Here is a 26904-nt window from a genome sequence, read left to right as displayed (position 1 = left end):
TTAAAAAGCTCTGGCACCTTTCCTCTGCTTCCCAAATGTATCATGGATTACAGCTTCAAGACTGCTTGAAGAAGTTTGAAAGTGTCAATGTTTCAACAAGATTATGTGGCTGCTCCACCTTGTTAAAAAGTGGACTGGGTAAGGGAGGATGTAGGATCCATGTATATGAGGACACATGGAAAAAGGCCTAGAGATGAAAGTGGGAGAAAGACAATGTCTTGGGGAGCAAGGGGATAAGTAAGAAAGAGAAAGCAGTTCAGAGGTAGCTATATAGGGCCTTAAAGATCAAGATAAGGAGCTTAAATTGGGAGCAAAAATAAAAAGAATACAATGAAGGGATCTGAAGGAGGGCTGAACAAAGTCCAAATGGCAAGCAAGTTAGATTATTTCTGTGGCCATGAGGACTATCCAGGAGGTGAGAAATAGTCAGGGCCTGAACAACGAGTTTGGCAGTGGAGACAGAGAAATGAATGGATCCTGGAGATGTTGTTAAACAACCACTAGTAAGGTTTTTTTCAACACTATATGTGTGAAGTGAGAAGAAGAAATGACACTGAGGTTGGGAGCCTGAAGGACAGGAAAGAGTGGCAGTTTCAGCTGTGACCAGGAGGAGGAGGATTTGGAAGTAGAGAAGAGTTCAGTCTTGATCATGTTAGTTTGAATCGGCATCGAGACATCCAGGAAAACATCACGGAGGCAGCTGGAAACTGAATGATGTAGGAGAAGACAAGTAGAGAGGTCAGTCTGCAAGTCATCAAGGTAGATTTGCTAGCTGAAGCCATCCTGTGACCAGAGGAAGTCACATGGTGATAAGATGCAAAAAGAGAGGCCAATGCAATGCCTAGGGGACAGTTAAACTGTAAAAAGTAGTGAGTGACCGGGTAGAAAATGCTGTATCAGACAGCAAAATACGTTTCCTCTAATGTAGTAGTAAGCTATTTAAATCATTAGATTAGGAATTAGAAAACCACAAAATAATCAGGCCGTGACACTGCATTGCTATAGGATAATGTTCAACCACAACCTGCAATCACTTCATATTTATGCAGTCAAGATATAATGATAGTGCATCATCATCTGCTCAAACCCATTCGTCCCAGCAGCTGAGGAAGGGGAATATGCTTTTGCTTTTTCAGTGGTAAGATCCATTCTTACCTATGACAGAATCCCAGCATTTTTGTTCCTGCTGCCCCCACCCTCATGTGAGAGGAGAACCTCAACAGCATGCTGCAATGCCAATTTGTTTGCTCACTACTATCTGCCCTTCTGAAAGTATTGATCAAAATCCTAAGAAGCAAGAAGTGTACAAAACACCATAAAGAGTTGTTTGTGTTCTTGAGCCACCTGCTAAGAATCACTGCTCTAGATTTTCATATGTGCTGAGCATCTGCAGCTCCCAGTAAATTGAAGTGGGGTAGTAAGTGCTCAGCACTTCTGAAAAAGAGACCACTGATCTGTTGCCAGACATTCGTGCAACCAGAATTCTTCTACCAATACTTCAGTGAATGAGGCATTCCAACTGTTAGTGTTTAAGAAAGACTCCGAGGGAGGATCACATACTTTCTTCAGATGTTTACAGCAAGATAAATACATCTTAAATTTGGGATATAGCCAAAGCTATGCTTAGAATGTAATTAAAGGACTTTGGTGTCATTGATTTTCAAAGCCATCACAAGCATGTGTCAGCAGAATATTAGAAACATTGCATTCCAAATTCTCTCTAGATGAGTTAAAATGTTATGAAATTAAGATGAATATAATCTGGTTTAGTGCACAACTTCCCAACTAAACTGCCCAGCTTGCTTCAAACAAAATCCACTTCACTTTTTTTGGATTAAGCAGCAGCAAGGTAACATTACCATGAAGAAAAGTCAGAGACCAGAGAAAGGATTATGCTCTTTACATCACAGACAGAGACTGAGTAGATAATGGAGGTGATATTATCTTATTGGCAGGGCAGGAGGGGTAGAGTCAGCCATAGGTCAGAAAAATCTCCCATACAGACCTCTACAGAACTGTACTGTACTTTAGAAAAAGCTATGTATCCTACACATTAGAAAACAACTGTATATCATGACATTAGTGAGACTCTGACATTCACAAAGTTAGCCACATGTTTAAGTGCTTGCAGGAACAGGGCTTTCGTGAATTGTTTCATTTCTGGTTCAGCAAAGTACAAGTTAGACAGAGTTTTGCCTGAATGAAGAGTGATAAATAGAGCTCTGTAAAAACTGTATCTTTAATTATTTCCATCTAAATAAAATGTTTTGAATTCATATACTTTAAGATCAGTTTAAGTGAAAGAGAACCAATTACTCAGTGCTCCCTATCAGCTGATTCTTTGTCATCTGTTATTCAGGCTTTGTAATACTAGCTCTTACAGACATTGTAACAAGAGAGGAAAATAAGAGAAAGGAAAATATTTAAAGGAGGACAACATGGGAGGAAGACTAATATGCATGTACAAGGAAAACAGAACTGTTTACTTGAGTAGATATACAGTAGCTTGAACTCATTTTCATTTTTCACTTTAGTTCAGTTAGTTCTTTAAAAAAAAGAAAAAAAAGAAAAGAAATTGTCTTCCCTTTGTGCATTTATTTCTGGCTATGGAAGTTGGTAGATTGGAATAAAGGTAGTTTATTGCAATGTTATGATGACCCCTTGTGGTAAAAACTAAATATGCTGTTTCATAAAGAGTTACTCTGAACCTTTTTATGTCAAAGGCTAAATTCTGACCTTAGATCTGCACTATCTTTTCATGTTAATTCTGTTTGGCCTGAACTAACTTACCCTCATAAACATGATCTACATGCTATCTTATTTGTTTTACCACTAGGAAGCTGTCTGGCTATAAGTTCTTTTGAAAAATCTCAACCTTTACCCCTTAACCCCCAACAAAGTTAATAGGTGACAGTGTCGTTTTCTCTCATGGAAACTTGTTAATGCTGAATGACATCTGGGTATAAATATCAAGAGTACATACTCGTAGAATTTTACATATACTTCTAGTCAGCCACAAAATATAAGAGAAATGTACTGTTCTAGCCACTACTACCCAGAAGTTGCAACAGTAGGTATTGAGCAAGGCCATTCTTTTGGGTGTACGAGACCAACAAGACGTTTCTATAAAAAGACAAGTTAACCAAAATGAGAGAACAATCAAGTCACTGTTTTAGCTGACTGCTGCAGTGTTTTGGCAACTTTCATTTAATTAGAAAAAAAGTCTTCGATTTATAAAGGGCATACTAAAAACGTTTGTTAATTAGCTAAATTTTTATATAAATCCATTCTGAGCCATTGCCAAGGCAGTCTCTTTTTATAAATTTTCCTTGTACCAAAAATCAATCAAGTCTTTTGCTGAATGTAATCCATCTACATGTATTGTATGGTCCAATTCAAGATCCTAGCCCTTATCTTTTAAGGCCATTTCGAGCCCAATATGGGACCCATATATATCTCAAGAGACCACTTCTCTCTGCACCACAACAACATTCAAGGTCAGTGAGGACACTTTGGCTGATAGTCCCCACAGTAGAACTTGTGGGGATCAGGGGCAGAAATTTTTCAGTAGAGGATCCTTGATTGTGGAATTTGCTTCAGTCAAGGATCCATACGAGCCCAAACCTTTCTACCATAAGGACATATTGCAAGAGCCATTTCTGCACAGGTTTTCTCCTAACAGAGTTTTGAAAGAGCCTCAGCAATATAACCTTGAATGGCCACAAGCTAGATTTGTTCCCTGTTCAAGTACTAATGTGGCTGTGACTGGGGTAGACCAGAGTTTACCTGCTCTGAGGTATTACTTGTTGATATAATGCATACCGTAGAGATGTATGCAATAAAAAATACTTGCTTTTGGTGAAAGCAACGGTAGACTCTCATGGTTGTATTTTTTGTCTAAAAATAGCAGGTTTAAGTTAAAATGGGGGGTTTGTGTGTGTCTTTTAGCAGTAGGGTGGCATCTCACGGCAATGATTATGTGGATACCAAGAGTACGAGTTCTTTTTTCCTTAACTTATTATGCTCTACACTGCGAATCCCTTAATCACAGTTACACAAATAGACAGATTCATCTATTTCAAAGTGCTACACTTGGAAATAACTGGTCAACAGCAGGTGTAAGGAGTTCACAGTGTGGCCCTATAGAAGCACCAGAGCTGTTAGCATTTTACACTGCAGGAATGAGGATGCCTCGAGGAACTTATTAAATGGCCAAATCCTGCTCATTTACTCACACAAATAGGTCCCTTGGATATAAATCAGTAAGTGTCATCACATGAGTAAGTGACCCTTCAACACTGATAATACGATAATATATTTGCACAGCACTATCAATCACATACATAAGCATACATGATAGAAAGCCAAGCCTTCGTGAAGTTTGAGAGTTTTATTTTGTTTTCTGGGGTTAGCATTGAAAGATTTGCCAAGTGATTTCCCACTCCTTCAGACAGATCAGGATGTTCAACCTAAAGGAAGTTTAGGACAGAGTGGAAAAAGACTGACAAAAAGTTACACGCTGTTTCCAGAGACACTAAAGTGATTTGCAACTGTACAGACATTGCCTACAAAATGAAAGGCAGACTCTCCTGTCGTAAGTACTAGAAACTCATTGTATGTGCCTAAGTGAAGAATTATGTTTAGACAGCCACTGCAATACCTGTAAGTGATTAGATACAGTGGTGAGAGTACTACAGAACACCCTGCAATAGATAGGTAGCATCTGAGTTACCCTGCATATCACGTTGCACCTAAAAGTGGCTTTTCTATGACAGCTCTCCTACAAAAGGTTAAATTTAAAGTGCTGTAAGGATGATAGCGGGAAGGAGAAATATGTTCTCTCAGTGACATATCCACTTTTCTCAATTTGTCTGTGGGTGGGTGGGGGACTGTTTTTTTAATATGCACAAGACAGAATAGAATCCATCTCACTCTTCCATAGCTGGATGAGCTCTGCTAACAAACATGACTCAAAACACATTTTGATTTTCAAGAAACCATCTCCAGTTTCCCAGGAACAATTCAGCACTCCCAGTTAGCTGCAGGGCAAACGACTATATTTACATCTCTACCTACCTAGTATGTTTAATGTTTAAATGGTGCATCATTTCACCTGCAATTGGTTGTAGACACAAAATTGGAGACCAGATTGAGGCCCTTTAGCATCTGGCTCACAGGGCAGGGGTGCTGACAGAGAGTGCCATCTTAGATAGTTACTTTTCTGACTCCAGCCACATTTCAATGTAATTGATCACAGCCTATGTTCAATTAGGGTGACCAGGTGTCCCGATTTTATAGGGACAGTCCCGATATTTGGGGCTTTGTCTTCTATAGGTGTCAATTACCCCCGACCCCCGTCCCGATTTTTCACACTTGCTATCTGGTCACCCTATGTTCAATTCATATACTACACTGAAGCCATTCAAATTGGAGAAATGGTCTGAGTTAAACAGGATGAAGTTTAACAAAGACAAATGCAAAGTGCTCCACTTAGGAAGGAAAAATCAATTTCACACATACAGAATGGGAAAAGACTGTCTAGGAAGGAGTACGGCAGAAAGGGATCTAGGGGTTATAGTGGACCACAAGCTAAATATGAGTCAACAGTGTGATGCTGTTGCAAAAAAAGCAAACATGATTCTGGGATGCATTAACAGGTGTGTTGTGAGCAAGACACGAGAAGTCATTCTTCCGCTCTACTCTGCTCTGGTTAGGCCTCAGCTGGAGTATTGTGTCCAGTTCTGGGCGCCGCATTTTAAAAAAGATGTGGAGAAATTGGAAAGGGTCCAAAGAAGAGCAACAAGAATGATTAAAGGTCTTGAGAACATGACCTATGAAGGAAGGCTGAAAGAACTGGGTTTGTTTAGTTTGGAAAAGAGAAGACTGAGAGGGGACATGATAGCAGTTTTCAGGTATCTAAAAGGGTGTCATAAGGAGGAGGGAGAGAACTTGTTCACCTTAGCCTCTAAGGATAGAACCAGAAACAATGGGTTTAAACTGCAGCAAGGGAGGTCTAGTTTGGACATTAGGAAAAAGTTCCTAACTGTCAGGGTGGTTAAACACTGGAACAAATTGCCTAGGGAGGTTGTGGAATCTCCGTCTCTGGAGATATTTAAGAGTAGGTTAGATAAATGTCTATTAGGGATGGTCTAGGCAGTACTTGGTCCTGCCATGCGGGCAGGGGACTGGACTCGATGACCTCTCGAGGTCCCTTCCAGTCCTATAATCTATGAATCTATGAATCTATGAAAGCTCTGAAAATGAAGCTGAGTGTTTAAATGCAGAGGACAGACAGCTGTTGTAGTTTTTGCTGCTGGCTCAACCCTCTCCTTCACACGACAAGGTAGGTGCTATGCACCTGATCTCAATGTTGCTGAGCACTAATCAAGCATAAACACAAGTATCACCTAACAGGCAATAAAGTCCTTTTCCTCCCCTTTTTTTAGCTAAATGGGAAGTGTACAGCCACTTCTGACCCAATAGATTAATCTGATGATAGTTAGCACATCCACACTTTAATTTTAGAAAATGCCTTTCAACAGCAGCTGTGAAACACCACAGGAAATTACTAAGTCAGACAGTTGTTATTCTTATATCAATTAAGCTTAACACATTACCGATCAAGTTAACAGAATCTGAAATTTTATTTTGAGTCCAAATCAAAAGGGAGAAGCCTAAAAAGATCACTGAATTTACATCAATGAGATTGTTCTTGTAAGATCTGTATTTTAATAAGGTACTTTGATATTTGAATGACCAGAGCTTGAGTATCCCGACACAGTCTTGGGGAAGTCATAGCTTGGAGGTGACCTCTAGATGTCCAATCCCAAGGCCTATGAAGGTCAGGCACTTCGTTGAGGATCCATTCTTGGCTGGAATGTTTGGGCCTGACCCAATGCCCATTGAAATCAATAGAAAGATATCATTGAAGTCAGTGTTTTCTGTATTAGGCCTGGCACAAAGAGGGATCAGGTACTCCATCTCTTAGTACATACCAGAAGTATTCAGTATTTGTCTCAATTTTTGTGTTCTGTTCTCCTGGACTGTGACAGAATCAGCCAGAGGGAAAGACTGATGGGGAAAAAAAATCAAGAAGTATTGTGAGGTAGCTCACTCCCGGTATCAGGACAAACCACTTACCAAGGCATTGGGCAAATAGAGTTTATCTGGCTGTCAGTCTTACCACACATGAACAAGCCAGGCACAGGTAAAAGACAATTTCAATCTCATGCCAGGCCTTACTTCCTTTAGGGAACCTCTGGAAGGCAGCAGTCTCTCACACATTTCCTGAACCCAGACAAGCTTCTCTCTCTCAGAGTGAGAGCTGGAGATCTGATCTTCCCAGTCAGCCCCCAGTTGAGTTGTGTTCTTCCCTTTTAACTACTCTGTCCAAGCCTGACACCCATGGCAGGTGTAGCAGGGCAGGACTGATTAAGCCAAAGGAGGTCATTAACCCTTTCCTCACCAGTGCAGGCTTTGTATACCCCATCACACCTCAGGATGAGGTAGGAAATCAGGATAGTAATCTTGCATTTTTTACACATTGCTCTCTACATTGGAGTGCAAAAGACAATTCTTTCTTTTGTAAAAACAGACATTTTCAGATTACATGAGTTTCTTGAATGGCAGCATCTGCATTCAGGCAATTTAGTGCAGTCATTGTTCAATATGTGATCAGAGATGACCTAAAAAAACCTGGCCCTAATATATTCAAGAAGCATGAAAATCCAATTCAAGTTTGATTGTACATTCTAAGTCCAGCTGCAAATCATTTTATGTAAAAAGTGGTTAAATCCTTTGCCCCCTCTTCTGTCTCTCCTTAGCCCATAGTAGATCCCAGTTCTGATTCTGACAGGAAGGAGTTAGATTTGTTGTCTGGCTGATTAGCTGGTGTTTTGTAAGCATCACGCAAAGTGCAGCCAACTACACTGGGCACAATAAACAGGAAGAAACAAGTCAGTAAAACCCAACCACAAGCTGACTGGAAATTAGTGACTATTGGTCATCACCTTCAAAAGAGAAGCACAAGACTTTGTACTGAAAGTTGTCACTTCCACAAAACAGCACAGAGCGTAAGCCCTCTTTATCTCCATGACGGGGTACTCAGAGTTTTACTTCAATGTGGACCATGGCTACCTGGAGGGGCTGGTCCGAGGTTTTAAAGCTGGGATCTTGACCAATGCAGACTACATCAACCTAGTGCAATGTGAAACACTGGAAGGTGAGTCTGTCTCTCGATAAGGTAAACGAACAAATACTGTTGGCTAGATCACTGATGAAAGTTAAAAAAGAGACAGGTCAGAAAAAGAAAGACAAGGGATAATGTTATTGAAAGCAAGTAATAATCCTGTTTTTCCCTTTTGGAAACGTCCTAGAGAATTTAATAGGAGTGAAGTCAATATGGTTCTATAGAATTTACTCAATACATCTATAGGCTGAGATTTTCAAAGAGATTGATACCCTACTTATAAATTTTTCGCCATACTATACAGAATTATATATCTGTATAGGATGGTTCACAAAACCTGGAAAAAGCTTATAATTTGGTACTAAATCCATAGATTTTTCCATAGGGTGTTACTGTGTTACTGCATGGCTTTTAGATCTTTAAGAGACTTTCCACTTTAAAGGAGAAAAACTGGGTTTTAGGGAGATAAATTTGCATTACTCTTAAATGAAGAAAGGTTTTTGTGAAGGTGACTTTGTTGCAGAGGAGAAGGGAACATGCAGTTGTTTCCAAAGCAGCTTTTCTGCGGGTCAGACTGGCCACAGACTAGATCATGCAGATTTGTGAGAATAGATAAGGAGATGATCCCTCTCCAGGCATTTCTGAAAAAAACAACTTACAAGCAGAAAAATTCTTTTGCAAATAAATGAACACAGGCTCTCTTCTGTATCTGAGAATAATAACTGCAATTATTTAACCAAAATCTTTTACACTTAGGAATTCTCTTAGGTCAAATTATCAGCATAATGACTAGAAATGCAAATTCATTCTGTCTGGAAAATTAGCAGCTTTGCTTCTACAGTGATGGTAGCAGAATTGGTAGGAGAGGAGAAGAAGCTGAAACTTGCCCACAACAACGCTCATCCCTCCCTCCTTACACAAGGCTGGGCTAGTGGATCTTATAATAGCTTGGAAGTGTGACCAGTTCCTGTAACCTCTTTGTACTAGTAAATATGCCCTAAGGAATTTACCAATTCTACAGATATATTCCTGCTACAGCAGGTAATTTCCATGAGACAAATATCTCCTGCTCAATGAATGTACAAGCTCTACTTCAAAATGCTGAGAGAAATAACTGACAAAATGACTGATTTATTAAACCCAGTGCTCTTTCTTCCTAGACATAGCCAAAAACACCCTATCACCTGTGGGCGAACACTTGTAGCAAAAGTGATGACTCTGTATCTGACTTATCAGTCCTGCTCCTCAAAGGAAACCTTCACACCACTTTCAAAAGACAAGCCTGGGAGCTTACATTCCTAACTTTTCTAGACACCAAAAATCATGGACTAATTAGAAACATTGGATTTATGGTTATTGCAGCAATCTGTAACCCACTAACAACTCCGCCAGCAACTTCTCCCCTCCCCTTTCCTCCCTGTGACTGATGGGGTGTTAACAGGCCTCTTCACCCTGAAACATGTGTTAATTACTTATGCTAAATAATCTGGTCAAACCTTGTATTTAGCACTGACACTTGTTAGTTTCCCAGACCTGAAGAGCTCTGTGTAAACTCAAAAGCTTGTCTCTCACACCAATAGAAGTTGGTCCAATAAAAGATATTACTTCACCCACCTTGTCTCTTTAATATCCTAGGGTTAACATGGCTACAACAACACTGCTTACAATACATATTCTGATAATCTTATCAGTGAAGTATGTTAACAGCTCTTTGCAGAGCTTGATACTTGAGAGTGGTGTCTGGGTTATGCAGTAGGGGTTGACCTCACCCAGAGAGGAAGACCCCTTAAGAGTGGCTGTATCCCAAGGTGCTAGGAATGCATTTGTGAGGAGTAAATCAAGGCAAATGAGTCAGTGGCAAAGTTGGAAATAGATCACAGGAAGCTTGATTCCTATTCCTCTCTGACACAGTAATGTACTCTAACCCCTACATATCTGTTTGATACATTAAAAAAAAAACCAAAAAGGAAAGCTAAATTATCACTTTTCATCTTCATAGAAAATGTAGGTATGTGATACAAAATATGGGTGAGTACAAAAAGATTTTTTAATATATTTAGACTTGATTTTAAGCATAATTATATTTATGTCGGATTGTTTTACCATGCTTATATTTTTCCTCGATCTAGAGATTAATCTAGAGATTAAGCTGAGTATTTTTTCAGTTAGAAAAGAAACCTGTACTGCAGCACTCTGAATACTTCTAGTTATCCGACTCCATTGTCTATAGGCTTGAAAGGACATAACCTTTACAAATGTTTTGTCAACTGAATCTTGTGTTTAACTCTGTAAAGACTTGTTTAACATGATTTCCTTCATAAGGAATTAGTTTATACTGGCAGCATTCAGTCTGGTGCAGGAAGACCTAGAGAAATACTGGCAGATGCACAGGTACTAACTGGACTGAGTTAGTTTGACAAAAGGAGTGTGTTGAATGTGATCTCTATAATGAGCCCAGTCTGGTGGTTACTCTGTGTATGGCAGAGATCAACAGATGAGCTCAACAGAAAATTTGTACAGTATTCAGAAAGGCTATGTTATCAGGTACTATAGCAAGTCTACTACTTTTTGCTAACCACCACTTCAGAATTCATTTGTAAATGTAATAATTGTGAATCACAAAAAACACATTATCCCAAAAACTCTATCACTTAAAGCATATGAAACTATTATTTTAGAATATGCTAGTGGTGTTTTATTTTTTTATTTTTTAAGAGAATGAATGCTAAACAGGTCTGAATACTAAAAATAAATCCAAATCGCTTGTTCTGCCACTGGTAGTGGAAAATGGTCATAAAGCCAGGGGACAATAGTTAAGGGAACTCATATTGGGAATCCTTTGGTGGCACAGGGTTGCTGTAGAGACTTCCGCAGACCCTCCCAGTGCAGGAAGCATGGACAGGATTTTCCTATGTCCATGACCTAGCTTCTAGAATAGCCCCTTTGGAGCTGCTAAGAGCAGAAGTTAGAAAAGTCCAAAGGTCAGGGCCCAAATGTCAGAAGAGCATAAGAGTGACTTCTCTTGAGCTGTGCTGTACAGAACTTGGCTGGAGCCCGTTTCTGGGCTAAGCAGTACCATTACAAGTATACATCTGAGTGTTGATATATCTTCACATATATAAGAACATTGTCCTCCTTGAGATGTAAATAATCCATCTGAACAACGGAAGAATTCTCTAATAAAGTTATAGGGTCAGATTCACTCCTGGTTTATCTCAGCTTCTACCCACATAAACCAGGAGCTCTGCAGACAGAAAGTCAACTGGAGGTAGGTTACGGTGGTGCAACAGCACGCTCCGGAAGACAGCACAGCCAAAATAGTCAATGAAGTTGACTGGGGAGGGGGTGAGGTAGTCCAGGTGGGAGAATGTGCTGTTTCAGCCGATCACCGCTGCAGTATCACTGGTGGGACTCTATGGAGATTATGGCAGCCCTGCCCTAATACAACTTCTGAGGAGCGACATACGATTTGTCATCTCCTATGGTATGTAAAAAAGCCTGGTTAGGAAAAGGAGGTGCAAATTTCTGCTAGCCCTGCACTTGCTCTAAAAGAAGATAATGACAAAATTCCCTTTGACTTCACTGGAAGATAATCAAGTCTTAATATGGAAATATAGGGTAAAAGCACTGAAACATGTAAAGTTATTCCAGTTGGTTTCATTTCTAGTGTTGTGACAGTTTATCCTCATAGTCTCTTCTGAATCTATTTGTAGACTTGAAGTTACATCTACAGACCACAGACTATGGGAACTTCTTGGCCAATGAAACTGGCCCTCTCACTGTTTCCACCATCGATGACAAACTGAAAGCCAAATTACTCACAGAATTTCAATACTTTAGAAACCACGCCTTTGAGCCACTTGCCACGTTTCTGAACTTTATCACGTAAGTTAAGTTACCTGTTCATTTCAATTGTCACAGTTATTCAAAGTAAGTCAGGGTAAAATTTCTTGTTATCGCCGTTTACACACAGCTGACAATGAGTGAAATTTATTTAATACTGTACCATTTTAAAGAAGTGTAACTCAGTGTTTAGAAACCTAAAAATCTATTCTTATTTGTTACATCATGGACTAACAGTTTCAAAGTTGTATTACTTGTTTGGGGGGGTGGAAGAGGTGAGATGGGGAGGAGAGATTTAAATTTTTCAAAATATAATTGTTTTTAAATTAGGGTTTGGATTTTTTGGCAAGATGAAGAAACTCATGATATAGAGGATAGGAGTTCTAATACAGAGTACATACTCTATATTTCCATACGGATAGCAAACTCTCCATTTTGTTTCAAAGTGGCAGTCTAAATATGAATTTCTGTGGTCTTTAGTGAGATGTTTAGATCCTAGTAGCTTTATTTTTGAAAGATCTAAGTGCTATCTGATCTGTTCTTGACTTTAACAACATATTACTGAGAGAACACAGACCTGATTTATGTTGGTTTGGATGCTTTAGCAAAATCTCCTCTTCTCTGTAGTAAGTACTTCAGTACACATTCTTATCTTACCTTTTAATACTTGGTGACTGTGACAAACTTGCAAAACTTTACTTCCCAGCTTAGTTTCGGGTAGTAATCTTTTTTCCTGACACAAAAGTAAAGTATCATTAATTTTTCCTCATTATCATAAAGATGGCTGTGTTAATTTTGTGCATGGACTAATAAACATGGTGATTCTGCAAGACCACACTAGGACAGTTATGCACTTAGAACTGTGCAAAATTCACAATTCTTGTTTCATAGAATTTCATTCAAAAATTATTGCTGTTTTCATTTCACAGTTTTGCATGCACACGTTCCCCTCCCCTCTCACCATACACTGTGGTGTTTTGCAGTAGGGATAGTACTTTCATAGTACGTGACATGCCTTTCACTTCACTAAGCTACATGTCCAAAATCCTTTAACCTCCTTTCAAACTTTGCACAGGAAATTCCATTAATCTGTTCTGAATCAGTGAAGGAAACCTGAAGAGTAGTATCCATTCTTTAAATGTCACAGGTAAAACACTATGGAAATCTATTCCGTCCACATGTGTTACAGCCCCAAAGTTCCTCAGGGTCATAGCAACATGATGTCCATGAGTGATAGGTTTTGCATTTCAATTTCAGAGTTACTGAAAAGGTCCAGATCATTCACTCTCATGGTAAAACCCACAGAAGACTGCTAAGAGGGAAGAAATCTCTGAGAGGATCCCTATAGCCATGGGGCTGGTCTCAAGGATCCTGAGGGATCTGCTGGAGGCCAGGGTCATCCACCCGAGCTTTGTAGTTATAGTGTCCACAAGTCATGATAGCTCACTTAAAAGAAGAACTCCATCACCAGAGGTGGTTCCAGAGGAACTTTGAATACAGGCACATTAGATACTTGCAGTTATCCTAATGTTCCTCATGGGAAACAGCAATTTCCCCAAACAGCAACAGCTTCTAGTTCATCAGATGTACTTTTGATGCAATGTATTAGTAGATCTTAAATCAAAATCACATCCTAAGGCTGCAATGCTGCATAAGAAGCCTTACCTTACATTCATACTTAGTCCTTTCTTTAGAATAAGTCCAAAAGCACTTGTATATCAAAGCAACACCAGCGTTCAAAATTAATGTTATCTAGCAGTCATTTTTCTGTCTGTGAGATGTTGATATCTGAAAACAGAGCAAGTATTTTGGTGGTTTAGGTCTGTAGGGTTTCTTTTATATTTAAGAAATATATCAAGTTGTTTTGTAACTTTTTTTTCAAACTCAGGTACAGCTATATGATTGACAACGTGATTCTGTTGATAACTGGTACACTGCATCAGCGACCCATAGCTGAACTTGTTCCTAAGTGCCACCCTTTGGGCAGTTTTGAGCAAATGGAAGCAGTCAGCATTGCCCCAAACCCTGCAGAGCTATTCAATGCAATTTTGGTTGACACACCATTAGGTATGAAAATGTAATGATTTGTCTACAGATGCTCCTCTTCACATATTCCTGATAATTTCATTTCAGATCACACCAGCAGTTGTTTCACCAGATATAATATGATTTGATAATTTAACCTATGAGTAATTGGCAACTGCATTGCAGGACAAGATGCAGTTCTGAAGTGGTATTCTGTGCATTTCACAAAACAACTTTAAAATAAGACAGTTGATTAACAATTTTTATTTAACCTGGATAGCAGTCACATATAGAAAACATGCTACACTAGATCAGACTTTTATAGCTTACTTTCAGAAATATCAAGTGACTCTGATAATGATTGAATTGTTATTTCAAGGTTTACTGTAAACATATGCCAACAGCTGTTTCCATAAGTGAATCATTTAGGACAAAATGCCTCTTTCGGCACCAAGGTCCCTAGTAATGGCACCAGTTGTTATATTAAATATTTATTTTATGGCAGGGCCCAAAAGCCTCAGTCAGTTGTAGGCACCCATTGTGCTGGGCACAGTACAAGCACAGAAAGAGCCAATTCCTGCCTTGAATGGTTTACAGTTGAAAGATAAAACAGACCAAGGAATGAAGTTGTGGATACAATATACAAGCAAAGGAATATGGTGAACAATTGGCATAGCTTTGTTAGTTACACTTATTGTAATTTTAAGTTATTCAACTGCACAAAGTGGGATAAGATTTTATGTGCACCCTATGTGCTGTGTTGAGCCCAACTCTGTAGGCATTCCCGGTGTAAGGAGCTAGAGCAGGGATGGATTGGGGAAAGATTGGGGCTGGAGGATCCTTTGTTATATGGAGCCTCTGGTCCTTCCCCATATACAAAAACACACAGAAGGAGTATGGCTAGGGAAGGGAGGCTACACCACCAACTGGGCTTGAGTACCCTCTGCAGAGCAGCTCCATGACCTGGAAAGGAAGATTCTTTTCTTCACTCTCCTCTGGAAATCTCCCCAAAGCCCAGCCCAACTACTTGTGCTAAATGCTAGGGAATAGGTTAGGGCCTTAAAAGAATTACTCTGTTAGCCATTCCCATCTGATGCTCTCTGGAGATTTGGGCACTGAAAGCTAGATTGATTCCCCTTGCAGCAGAATCCTAGTATAAAGAGAAAAATTAAGAGGATTTCACATATTTACCTTCCTGTTTCTCTTCCCACTTCCCCCTCAAATTACCCTTTCTTGAAACCACAATTCCTTGATCAATACCACAAAATTGGTAGATTGCTACTGGTCAGGGATGCTCACATATCTCCATATGAATTTATTCTGTAATTTAACATATTCTGCTTTCAGCTCCTTTCTTTCAAGGCTGCTTGTCTGAAAATGACTTGGACGAAATGAACATTGAAATAATGCGAAACAAACTGTACAAGGTAAGTGCTTCTTAGAATACTATACTGCGAACTTCCTATAAAAGTAAAAAAAAAAAAAAATCACAAGAAAATGATAGGACATCTAGAATTTGAAAACTATCATCAGGTTCTATTTTTTAAAATCTCACTAATGAAAATGCCATGGGTATAAGTTAGTATCTCAATTAGGGTGACTAGATGTCCCGATTTTATAGGGACAGTCCCAATTGTGGGGTCTTTTTCTTATATAGGCTCCTATTATCCCCCACCCCCGTCCTGATTTTTCACATTTGCTGTCTGGCAGGGCCGCCCAGAGGATTCAGGGGGCCTGGGGTCTTCAGCGGCGGGGACTCCCCGCCGCCGAATTGCTGCCGAAGACCCAGTGCTTCGGCGGCGGGTCCCGGGGCGGAAGGACCCCCCGCCGCAGGTCTTCGGGGCACTTTGGCAGTGGTCCCGGAGTGGAAGGACCCCCTGCTACCAAATTGCCGCTGAAGACCCAGAGCAGAGGAAGCTCCGGGGGCCCGGAGCGAGTGAAGGACCCCGCTCCAGGGGCCCCGAAAAACTCACGTGTGGGGCCCGGGGCAAATTGCCCCATTTGCCCCCCCCCCTCTGGGCGGCCCTGCTGTCTGGTCATCCTAGTCTTAATCTATTAGTTATTCGTAAGCAAAAAGTCATTTTAAGTTGTCAACCAAACATAACAGCATTGTTGGATCTTAAGACATCCATAGTAGGTTTTCTAGACTCCCACAGTTTTTGGCATGACTAACATTTCTCTTATTTACAAAAGGTAATTAACTTGAAGATTTCTAATTACTTTGATTCTACCACTTTAAATTCCATTTAGTAGAGTTCATTATTGACATTTGTCTATGATCAGTAGAGCTGATTGAATTTTTTCAAATTTTGAAGTTATAGTGTACATTTTTGAATGCTGACAAAAGGGAAAAATTGATGAAGTGTGTGAATTTTATCAACCAGCTCTACATTTAATCTAAGTGTTTTGCTTAATTTTAATCTTGCTTTTTCTAGTCTGTAGTATTGCTACAGCAGCTTGTGAGAACCATTTCTTCTTTGTAGAATCTCATTCTTCACTTATCGGATGTTTTCTGTAGCATACATAAGTAATTTACATCTTCTACGTACTTTACAAATATTAATTAGTACATAGGACCATATAATATTTCCAGACTATACATATTTCATTCCTGTAAATTTTCCTCCTAATCCATTCTCTTCAAAATTTTTCGTATCCTATTTGTTCAGCTATATTCTTTCTTCCTTTTACAGTTGATGACCCAAATTGTATGCAGTATTCCTATAATGGTGCAAAAGGGAAAAATTATTCACTTGGTCTTACAAGTATTATTTATACTTCCCAAATCTGCATTTGCTTTTTAAATATTCAGTGCATTATTACCATTCATATTTACCTTTCCATCAACAATTACACCCAGGGTTTTTATTCTCCCATATTACTACTGTCCAGCCACTCATTTCTCATTTTATAATATATAGCTTTAATTTTTATATCCTATGTGCAATACTTTGCATTTATCCTTGTTAAATCTCTTTATATCCCTCTCTTCTCACTCCTCCACATTATTGGGGGATCATTCAGTATCTTCTAAATTATTAAAAATTCCCTCCTTCTCTGCCTTCAGTTTAGTGTCAGCTCTGAATTTTATCAATGAATTGTTTAGCCCTTCCTCCAGATGGTATTGCACTGGGTCGATCATGGAACCCCATAGGTTGCCTCCATTTATGATTAGCTGTTTATTATGTGGTGCTGGTGACAGCTTCCTTTAATAAGATTCTGTGATGTTGTAGCAAATGTCTTTCCACAACGTAATAGTAACAGTGCCCTTAGAGGGGATCCTAGAAAAAAACCCAGCATGTAACTCAGAAAAATATTTACTAACACAAAGTTTACTTCTTGGGCACACAGGGGTGTCACTAAACAGGTCATGTGCTGAGAAAGTTCCAAGGCAGTTGGAGTGAGACTCCTCACCAGGTCATAGTTGCAGTGGATGTGCTGTACAGCCCCAAGCTGCAGTAGCTTTGTTGGCTGATGTGACCTAACTCAGGGTTTTGAGAAGCATGGGGCAGAGATTAGCTCATGTATCCTCCTAGTTACAGACCCACAGCTTTAGCACCTGCCCCCAAACCCCTCCTCTGCATTGGACTGCTGAGTTTCCCTCAGACATCTGCTTCCTGTGCAGTGGAAGCTTATTGGATCTGGAGTCCAAAGGTCTTCAGCACCTTCTTTGGAGAGCAGGGAGTGTGCAGTATTTGCTCCATTACACTCTTTAGATGTTACTAACATTTTAAGAGGAAGACATTTTAATTTTTCAAGCTCAATCTAGTAAAGCATTTAAGCGCATGCTTACCTTTAAGTATGTAAGTAGTCCCATCAATTTCAACTGGGGTACCCACATGCTTATGTGCTTTGCTGGACTGGGGCCTTAATGAAGTTCTATATAAAATGTGTCTTTTTCTCCCCCCTTGTTTAGTCTTATCTCGAAGCTTTTTATAAGTTCTGTGAAAAACAAGGAGGCACCACAGCAGAAATAATGTGCCCTGTTCTTGAGGTAAGACAAGCGCAGACCTTATGCATCTAAGTATTCCATGAGGATTTTCTAGCTCAATTATTTAATGCTTTTCCTGCTCCTTCCTTCTTTCCCTGATTTGTAAAACTGACATTCAACTTTTCTCTGAGTGATTGGTTTACTAGGATCTGATGAAAACATTTGTTTCAGGTCCAAATTCAACCATTACTTACAGAAATACCCATTCCATTTCAAGAGAGAAGTCCACCTCAGTTAGTATTTTTCTATAACTGCCACAGTAGAAGAAAGTTACCAATGTGTGCAGTAGTATCAGAGATCTCTTACATTTGTTAATATACTTGGTATAAGGAAGGATTTAGTATAAGGATTTGGTATAAGAAAGCTGATTTAGATTTTTCTAACACCTTTCCCCCTGAAATTAGGTTCTCGATATTGAAGGTCTCAAATCACTGATTTTTAAAGAGTATGAACTGGCAGAAACACAGTGTCTTAGGGATTTAATTTTCAAAAGTGTTTATTGTTGGTCGAATTCTGCTCCCCTTGAACTTAATGCTTCAAGTCAGAGTTGAGCGACTTTTGAAATTTCCATCCTGCAGGAAATCCAGACATTTCAACACATTTGTTTTCACCCCAAATTGGCACACAAAGTAGAAATTTTGAATTTTTCTGTGGAATAGAAATTCCAAAATACTGATTCAGAAATGTTGAAATGTTTTGTTTTGACAGTTTTCAAATGAAATAGTTAGACATTTACAAAACTGAAATGTTTCATTTTCATTTGTTGAAATGAAGCAAAGTGGTTTGTTTAAAATCATTTTCAACTGCATTTCCCATTATACTACATTACAACTCCAATAAGGCAGCTCAGAAGGTCGATGCCCCCATTTTCATCTATGGTAGGCCAGGCAGGGAAACTGGCTTACATCTCCCATGATGTGCCATACAGAGCTTGGTTAGAGTGAAATCTGTGTTGCATTATGGGAGATGTAGTCCTCCAGGGAGCTCAGACTATAGGAGAGAATGGAGGCCTATGTGTGAATATGGAAATGCAATTTAATATTTTATTGAGCTGATTCAGAATGAAACAACAAAACAAAAACCGATTTGGTTTCCTATTTGGGTTGGTCTGATCCAAAATAAAATATTTCATTTCCATTTTCTGCACAAATTGAGATTTTCCTATGGAAAGTTTCCATTTTGCAGAAATAGCATTTTCCATGAGAAAATAATTCAGATACAAAATTCCCGACCAACTCTAGTTGAAGTCAATGGGAGTTTTAGCAGTGACTTCAGTGGGAACAAGAGTATGTCAATGCTAAGCATTTTTGAGTAGATCAGTTGGCTATCATTGTAGAGATCTTTATAGAAGCGTTCCCCCCCCACCCCATAACATTAAACTGATCTAAGGATGTGTTGAAAAGACTGTCTTTTTATAAAGACAGCTAACAAAGAAGCTTAATTATATGGATGAAGAAAAAGTTGCCATTTATGCCATACTTTCATACATATGCTCAGGTAGGGTTACCATATTTTAAGTGTCCAAAAGAGGACACTCCACAGGCCCCGGCCCCGCCCCAACTCCACTCCTTCCCCGCCCCCTGCCCCAGCCCCGCCCCTTCACGGCCCCGCCCCAACTCCGCCCCCTCCCCTGGATGCTTCGCCCCCCCCCTGCCCCTGCCCCTCCCCTGCTTCCCGCGAACATTTGATTCGCGGGAAGCCTGAAGCAGCAGGCAAGCTGGGGCGGGGGGGTGTGGCCCAGTCCGGCCCCCCCGGCCGAGCGGCTCCCTCTGGCGGCTGGCCAGCCCAGGCCAAGAGGTTCTGGCTCTGGCGTCTCCCACCCGGCTTGGCTCGGGCCCTGGGGCGCCAGCCCCCGGCTCCACACTGCCGGCCCCAGCTGAGCACCGCCCGGCCCCGCACCGTCAGCCCCCGGCTGAGCACCGCCTGGCACCGCCGGCCCCCGGCTCCACACCGCCAGCCCCGGCCCAGCACCGCCGGCCCCAGCCCGGCCCCTGGCCGAGCACTGCCGGCCCCAGTGGCTCCAGCCCCCGGCCGAGCACCGCCGGTCCCTCCCTCCCTATTTTCCCAGACATGTCCGGCAAAATCCGGACGTATGGTAACCCTAGCTCAGGTCTCATCCTGCAAACCTTACTCAAGCATGCAACCATCCTGCAGTCAATGGGACTACTCCCATAAGAAAGGGTTGCATGATCATTCCCAAAACTAAAAAAGTTACTATATTCAAATATAATTAAAATGTGTATTGTCTTCAAAATACTATAGATATAATGGCTAAAAGTCACCCTATATAGACATTATAGTTCAAATCCTCCTGCTCTCTCTACTTATGAAAGTAGACCCTCTGGAGTTGATGTGCCTACTCACATTAGTTAGGCAAGTAGGATTTGGCTCTATTACTTATTAACCAGAAATCTTTTCATGCACACTTATTTTCTAATCATTTCCCCATTGTTTATTCTCTTTCCCTCTGCTGAAGCTAGTGCCAGAGTGCAATCAGGTGACTGTTACAACTTGTTCTAGTCCATACGCGCAGGATCTAGGAATGTGAATCTGTTCTTAAATTTGCAAAACAGTGTTGCAACTGCTAAAATGCAAACAAATTATATTGCTCAATAGAAAACTGTAATTCTCTGCTCACCAAAGCATTTTGAAAGTTCATATACTCAGAAGCACTTCACATTCTGCCTAAATTTTGCTCATGCTGTATTTTGATCTTGATTCTGAAGCAAGTCCCAGTAATTAGTTGATCCATAACTTTTTTTTAAAAAGGTACTTTGCTTTAAAAACAGAAAAAAGAAAAAAAGCTATTTTGGTCCCAAGTCAGTAAAACAATTGGTAAACTTAAAGATAATTTAAACATTCACTTACCTTTAAAATATGAATTAAATCTCTCAGGATGATAGGTGAAATTTTCTCCTGTGCAGAGGCACAAAACAAGGCCTATACATTGGCATGAATTTTACTGTTTTCCCTTCAGCAGTAGATAGAGCTGACATCTAAAGCTGTCAGAAGAAATATAGCCCTCTGCTTTAGGTGTTAGTAATCATTTAGTGCAGAGAAAACACAGAAACCTGAAGGCCTGAACTTGGCAGGCAAAATGTCTCTGTTCACCTCTGCCAGGTCCTTATCGGTTGTTTTAAGTTGTCTGCACATGTAGCAATTATTTTTAAACTTTTCCATTTCACCTTTAATCTCAATAGCAGCTCTCCAGAGATCTGAAGTTGCTGAAATAAATGCGGTTTACTTTTGATCTTTTCTTTTTTAATGTTTTGAGCAATGTTATTTAAATCCACAAGGGGGGAGGGAAGAGATTTCCCAGCAGTCTGCAGAATTAAATGTTTTGAGAAGCAAGAAGTATGGAAATGATGGGGTGGGCAGTGATTGGGATGAGACATCAGTGCAAGAGTCATGGAATGAAAGCTTAACTTTCTTAATTTCTCTTTAGAGAGACAAGGGGGGTCAGGTAATATCTTTTATTGGATGAATTTCTGTTGGGAAAAGAGACAAGCTTTTGAGATGACATAGAGCAGTCATCCAATACGTAGTATCAAAAATCACAGGGTCTACTCCTTGCAAACACTTTCTACCAAGTGTAGCACTTACTAATTTGAGTAGACCTGTTAGACTTTAATGGGGACTACTCATGGCATTAAACACAAGCACTCATTATTATGCTGTTTTTCAGAATCAGGCCATCTAATTAAGTCTGTTACCTGTTTTGTTTTATGAATTAAGTTTGAAGCAGACAGACGTGCTTTTATCATCACTATTAATTCATTTGGCACGGAACTGAGTAAAGACGACAGAGAGAAACTATATCCAACTTGTGGAAAACTTTATCCAGAAGGCTTACGCCTGCTGGCCAACGCAGAGGACTATGAGCAAGTGAAGTGTGTGGCAGATTACTATGCAGTATGTAAGATGTTTCAAATATCTTTCAATATTCCAGAATGTGGGTTCCAAGAAAAGCTCTGCACTACAAGATTAAAACATTTTTAAAAAAAGTTAAGTACACCTCTACCCCAGGATGCTGTCCTGGGGAGCCAAAAAATCTTACCGCATTATAGGTGAAACTGCGTTATTTCTAATTTAGTTTGATCTGCTGGAGCGCGCAGCCCCCTCCCCCTCGAAGCGCTGCTTTACCGCATTATAACCGAATCCGTGTTATATCAGGACACGTGATATTGGGGTAGAGGTGTATCCAACATAAGAATCAAATTTAAAGGATCCAAAACAAAAGTGTATTGAACCAAAGGCTTTCAGTACAAGAAATTGTGAACATTGAAGTTATTACATTAGTGTAGTACAAAGTACCCATCACAGAGACATGAAAGTAGGGCCAAATCATACCTTCCTACAAGCAAAACTGTTCCCATACCACAAAGGTCTCAAGAAACACAGGTTTATTTTTTGGCAGTGAAGACAAGTCTGACATTTCTTGGCAGATTATGGTCCCTCCTCATCCCGAGGTAGTTCTGGTCCCCACTTATCCACCCCCATCCTGTAGGGACCCTGGATCTCCCTCAGCCAGAGAGTTTTCCCTCTCTTTTACCTGCACAGTGCACGAGCCAGTACCACCAGCAGTCGATTTCCCAGTGGATTCTCCTGCACTCTGACGTACAGAAACAAGCTCCCCATGTGCCGGGCTGCAACATCATTTAGCCCAGTCACCCCTGTTTTAGACAGAGCAGTGGTGGGGACAAATTTCACTGGTGTTGTGACCACGCACCTGGAGTGATGCTCCAGACTGCTCCAGCAGTAGCTGTACTGATTTAGCACAGGACCACTGCTTAAAAGTGATTGAGCTATCCCTCTCCAGTTCCAAAGCCTACGGTACTTTGAGTAAGTGCAAAACCTTGGGGTGTGGGGCTGCCTCCGCATCTGCAACCCTCCCCTAATTGGCACCACTGCTTCTCAGTTGTTACCTCAGGGAAGAGGAGTTTAGCTGCAGCATTCCAAATCTACAAATCATAGGGATTTACAGAAAAAGGGTCCAAGCCCACATAGAACCTCTCTGTCCACTGGCAGCTCCTACACAAGTTGCACTGCCACTGGGGAGGCATATCACCCATGCAAACACAAACGTTCTCTGTGAGGAGAGTGAAGCAACAGAGACTAAGTGAATGCTACTTGCAGCAGCCTTGATTGGTGTCTACACGGTGCTACGTCAGCGGGAGACACTCTCTCATCGATGTAATGCATCTTATCCAGATGTGCTAAATTGGTGCCACTGCACTGATGCAGCAGCGCCGATTTAGCGTGGTAGTGAAGACAAGCCCTTCTTGAGTACAGATATCTCACCACTGCCAGAGGTGAGAATGTGGAGAACACATGCACAGAGAAGTGCATGGCTGTTCCTATTCTCATGCTGAGCCCTAGCACCAGCAAGCTACAGTAGGAGAGCTTCCACATGGTCTGAATCTAGAGGGGAAAACTAGATCACAGCTTGCATTCTCTCCCTTTTCCTCCCCACTGTCATCCCATGTGCGTGCCATTTGATCAGCATCCCCTTTCTTCACACACACACACACACACACACACACACACACACACACACACACACACACACACACTCTCTCTCTCTCTCTCTCTCTCTCTCTCTCTCTCTCTCTCATGCGGGGCGATAGTTTTCCCCTTTTCTATCAGATCCTTGTAGTGAATTTTGTGGTTCAGCCTCCCTTTTGCAACACAAGTTGCATCACAAATTAATACACACAGATTGCACCCATACTTTGCATCTGCTAAATGAACTGTGAATGCAAGCATGATTTTTGTGCTTCTAGCTGCTTGACCTGCATTCACAAGATGGAGGCTGCCTTTCTGAAAATGTGTTTTTAAGTCACTGAAGAAGTCCTGAAGTAAATCGGGTAGTTGTACTCACGCAATAGCAAACCCCTTACAGTTCTCTCATTTAAATTGTGAAGTTTGGAGGAAAGAGGGAGGAAAAACAAGGGCAAATGCCAGTATTTTTCTCTTTCAGTGCATATTTGCATGGTCCTTGCATTCCAGACAACCAAGTACAATCTGCATGGGTTCCTATTTACAGAAAGGTTACTTAAGGTTACCATATTTTAAGTGTCCAAAAAGAGGACACTCCACGGGGGCCCCAGCCCCGCCCCAACTCCGCCCCCTCCCCTGAACGCTTTGCCCCCCTGCTCCTCCCTCTCCCCTGCTTCCCGCGAATCAAATGTTCGCAGGAAGCCTGAAACAGGGAGGCAGCAGGTAAGCTGGGGCTCGGGCGGGGGGGCGTGAGGAGGCATGGCCCAGTCCACCCCCCCAGGCCGAGCGGCTCCCTCTGGCCCAGGCCAAGAGGCTCTTCCGCCCGGTTCGGCTCGGAGGCGCTGGCCCCCGGCCGAGCACTGCCATCGCTGGCCCCGCACTGCTGGCCCCGGCCCCCGGCCCCGCACCACCGGCCCCAGCGGCTCCAGTCCCCGGCCCCGCACCGCCCGGCCCCTCCCTCCCTATTTTCCCGGACATGTCCGGCTTTTCGGGATTTCCTTCCGGACGGGGATTTGAGGCCCGAAAAGCCGGACATGTCCGGGAAATCTGGATGTATGGTAACCCTAGGTTACTTAATACAGAGAAGGTTTGTTTGTTTTTTGATAAATAGGATGAATGAACATATTATTTCCCATTGGTGATGGTTTGTGCTTCTAGGAATACAAGGCTATGTTTGAAGGGGTAGGAAGTGGTACTGGAGAAAAGACACTGGAAGATGCATTTTTTGAACATGAGGTAAGACATTTTACCTCTAAATGTATTACTATCAAAACAATTTTACTCATCTGTGACAGGAAGTGGTGATGGTCATTCAGTAGATAGCGCTATTTCTTCTGAGTCTGTACTGACCCAATAACTCAACCTTGTGTTAGGACACACTGTACTGCTATAGCTGGCATATTTGGAGGAGACAAAACAGAGGGCTTCACTTTCTAAGTAAAACAAATGCCAGGGCACCCTTTGAAAGTGTGCGTATGCAGGTGTAAAGCCTCATGGTCTGGCCAAATTCCATCTCAAGCAATTATAAACCATTTACTGAAATTTCCTCTGCAATATCCCATAGGAGACGGTATTCATTTTCTGCCCTAAACTCTTGGATGATGTTTCTGTGGTCTGTTAAAGAGTTGCCACAATTAAACCAGTCATAGCTGCATTTTGATCATGCTTTTAGTGGGCAGATCCCTAGTTATAGTTAGTTAAGTTTAGGGTGACCAGATAGCAAGGGTGAAAAATTGGGATGGGGTGTGGGGGGTAATTGGCACCTATATAAGACAAAGCCCCAAATATCGGGACTGTCCCTATAAAATTGGGACATCTGGTCACCCTAGTAAGTTTGTAAAGTGCTCTAGAATCCTATTTTTCTTTAATGCATTATTTTAAAGATAGTTCTGATTTAATGTTTTTCCTTAGGTAAAAATGAACGTGCTTGCCTTCAATAATCAGTTCCATTTTGGAGTGTTCTACGCTTATGTCAAGCTGAAGGAACAAGAAAGCAGAAATATTGTCTGGATTGCTGAGTGCATTTCCCAGAGACATAGAACCAAAATTAACAACTACATACCTATTTTCTAATTCAGAGAATTTATAGTTCTAGAGTGCACAAACAGAAATAATTCGTGAATATTAAAAAAGAAAATTTTTAAAAAGTTTCTCAGATTTTACAAAATGTATTAATGGTCACCTTTATACATAGCACAATGGAAGCAAAACTATACTTGTATCTATGATCTTAATTCCGCCCCCCCCCCCCCCCTTCAGGGCCAGCTTTAGGAAGTGTGGGGCCCAATTCGAACATTTTTGGCGGGGCCCCGGCAGGGATGACTAAAAAATAAAAAAACATGTAAAAAAAAGCCTTTCATTTCTTAGCAACTGGTTCCCTATAAAAAGTTCTGATTTAAGGGATGTGCCACAGTATGTACTTTTTGTACCAATAGGGTTACCATACGTCCGTATTTTCCTGGGAGGAATTTTTAAATTTTTAAAATTTTTAAAAAATTCCTCCCGGACAGTGATTTAAGAACCAAAAAGCCTGACATGTCCGGGAAATTACGGATGTATGTTAACCCTACCTGAAGTTCTGTTTTAAAAAGATGGGCCTGAACTAGAAATGAGCTCCGTTTCACATGTGTGGGTCCCCGCCACTACCTGGGGTATGCTAGCGTGACCAGATGTCCCGATTTTATAGGGACAGTCCCAATTTTTGGGTCTTTTTCTTATATAGGATCCTATTACCCCCCACCCCCTGTCCTGATTTTTCACACTTGCTGTCTGGTCACCCTAGGGTGTGCACATGTGTGGGTCCCAGCTGCTCCCTGCCCCCTTCATTGAAGCAGGTGTGCAGGGTTACTGCCCTGGGAACTGCAGGGCACCAGTGGACATGGGGCTGGCTGGAGGTAGGGCAGGGGCTGACTGGAGACAGGGGGGTCTGGCTGCAGGCAGGGCAAGGGGTGCGGGGCTGGCTGGAGACAGGGGTGTGTGGGGTGGGCTGGCTGGCTTCAGGCAGGTCCGCAGGGGGGTGCGGCATGGGTTGGCAGGGCTGGAGACAGAGGAGTGTGGGACTGGCTGGCTTCAGGCAGGGGGGTGCGGCAGGGGTTGGCTGGAGACAGGGCAGGGGGTGTGGCAGGGGCTGGCTGTGGGCAGGGGGTGCAGGGCTGGCTACAGGCAGTGGCAGGGCAGGGGGGCAGGACAGGGGGTGCAGGGCTGGTGCGGGAAGGGCAGGGAGTGCAGGGCTGGCTGCGGGCAGGGCAGGGGGTGCGGCAGGGACTGGCTGCGGGCAGGGGGTGCGGGGCTGGCTGGAGATGGGCTGGCTGCAGGCAGGGAGAGCGGGGCTGGCTGCAGGCAGGGGTGGTGCAGGCAG

The 26904-nt window shown here is 41.7% G+C and overlaps 1 protein-coding gene across 1 annotated transcript; it reads left to right on the top strand.

Moving 5' to 3' along the window:
- Nucleotides 1-7972: 7972 nt before the first annotated feature.
- ATP6V0D2 (ATPase H+ transporting V0 subunit d2) lies at nt 7973-25696 on the top strand. The gene is made up of 8 exons (XM_054020887.1): nt 7973-8221; nt 11902-12073; nt 13920-14098; nt 15404-15483; nt 17973-18050; nt 21783-21959; nt 24705-24782; nt 25458-25696. Exons 1-8 carry the CDS (start codon nt 8092-8094, stop codon nt 25617-25619), a joined length of 1056 nt encoding a protein of 351 aa, XP_053876862.1. The 5' UTR covers nt 7973-8091; the 3' UTR covers nt 25620-25696.
- Nucleotides 25697-26904: the final 1208 nt, after the last annotated feature.

Source organism: Malaclemys terrapin, chromosome 2 (genome assembly GCF_027887155.1).
Source record: "Malaclemys terrapin pileata isolate rMalTer1 chromosome 2, rMalTer1.hap1, whole genome shotgun sequence".
NCBI classification, from domain to species: Eukaryota; Metazoa; Chordata; order Testudines; family Emydidae; genus Malaclemys; species Malaclemys terrapin.
The sequence above is the reverse complement of the archived record's forward strand: the minus strand, read 5'-3'. Positions and strand labels throughout refer to the sequence as shown.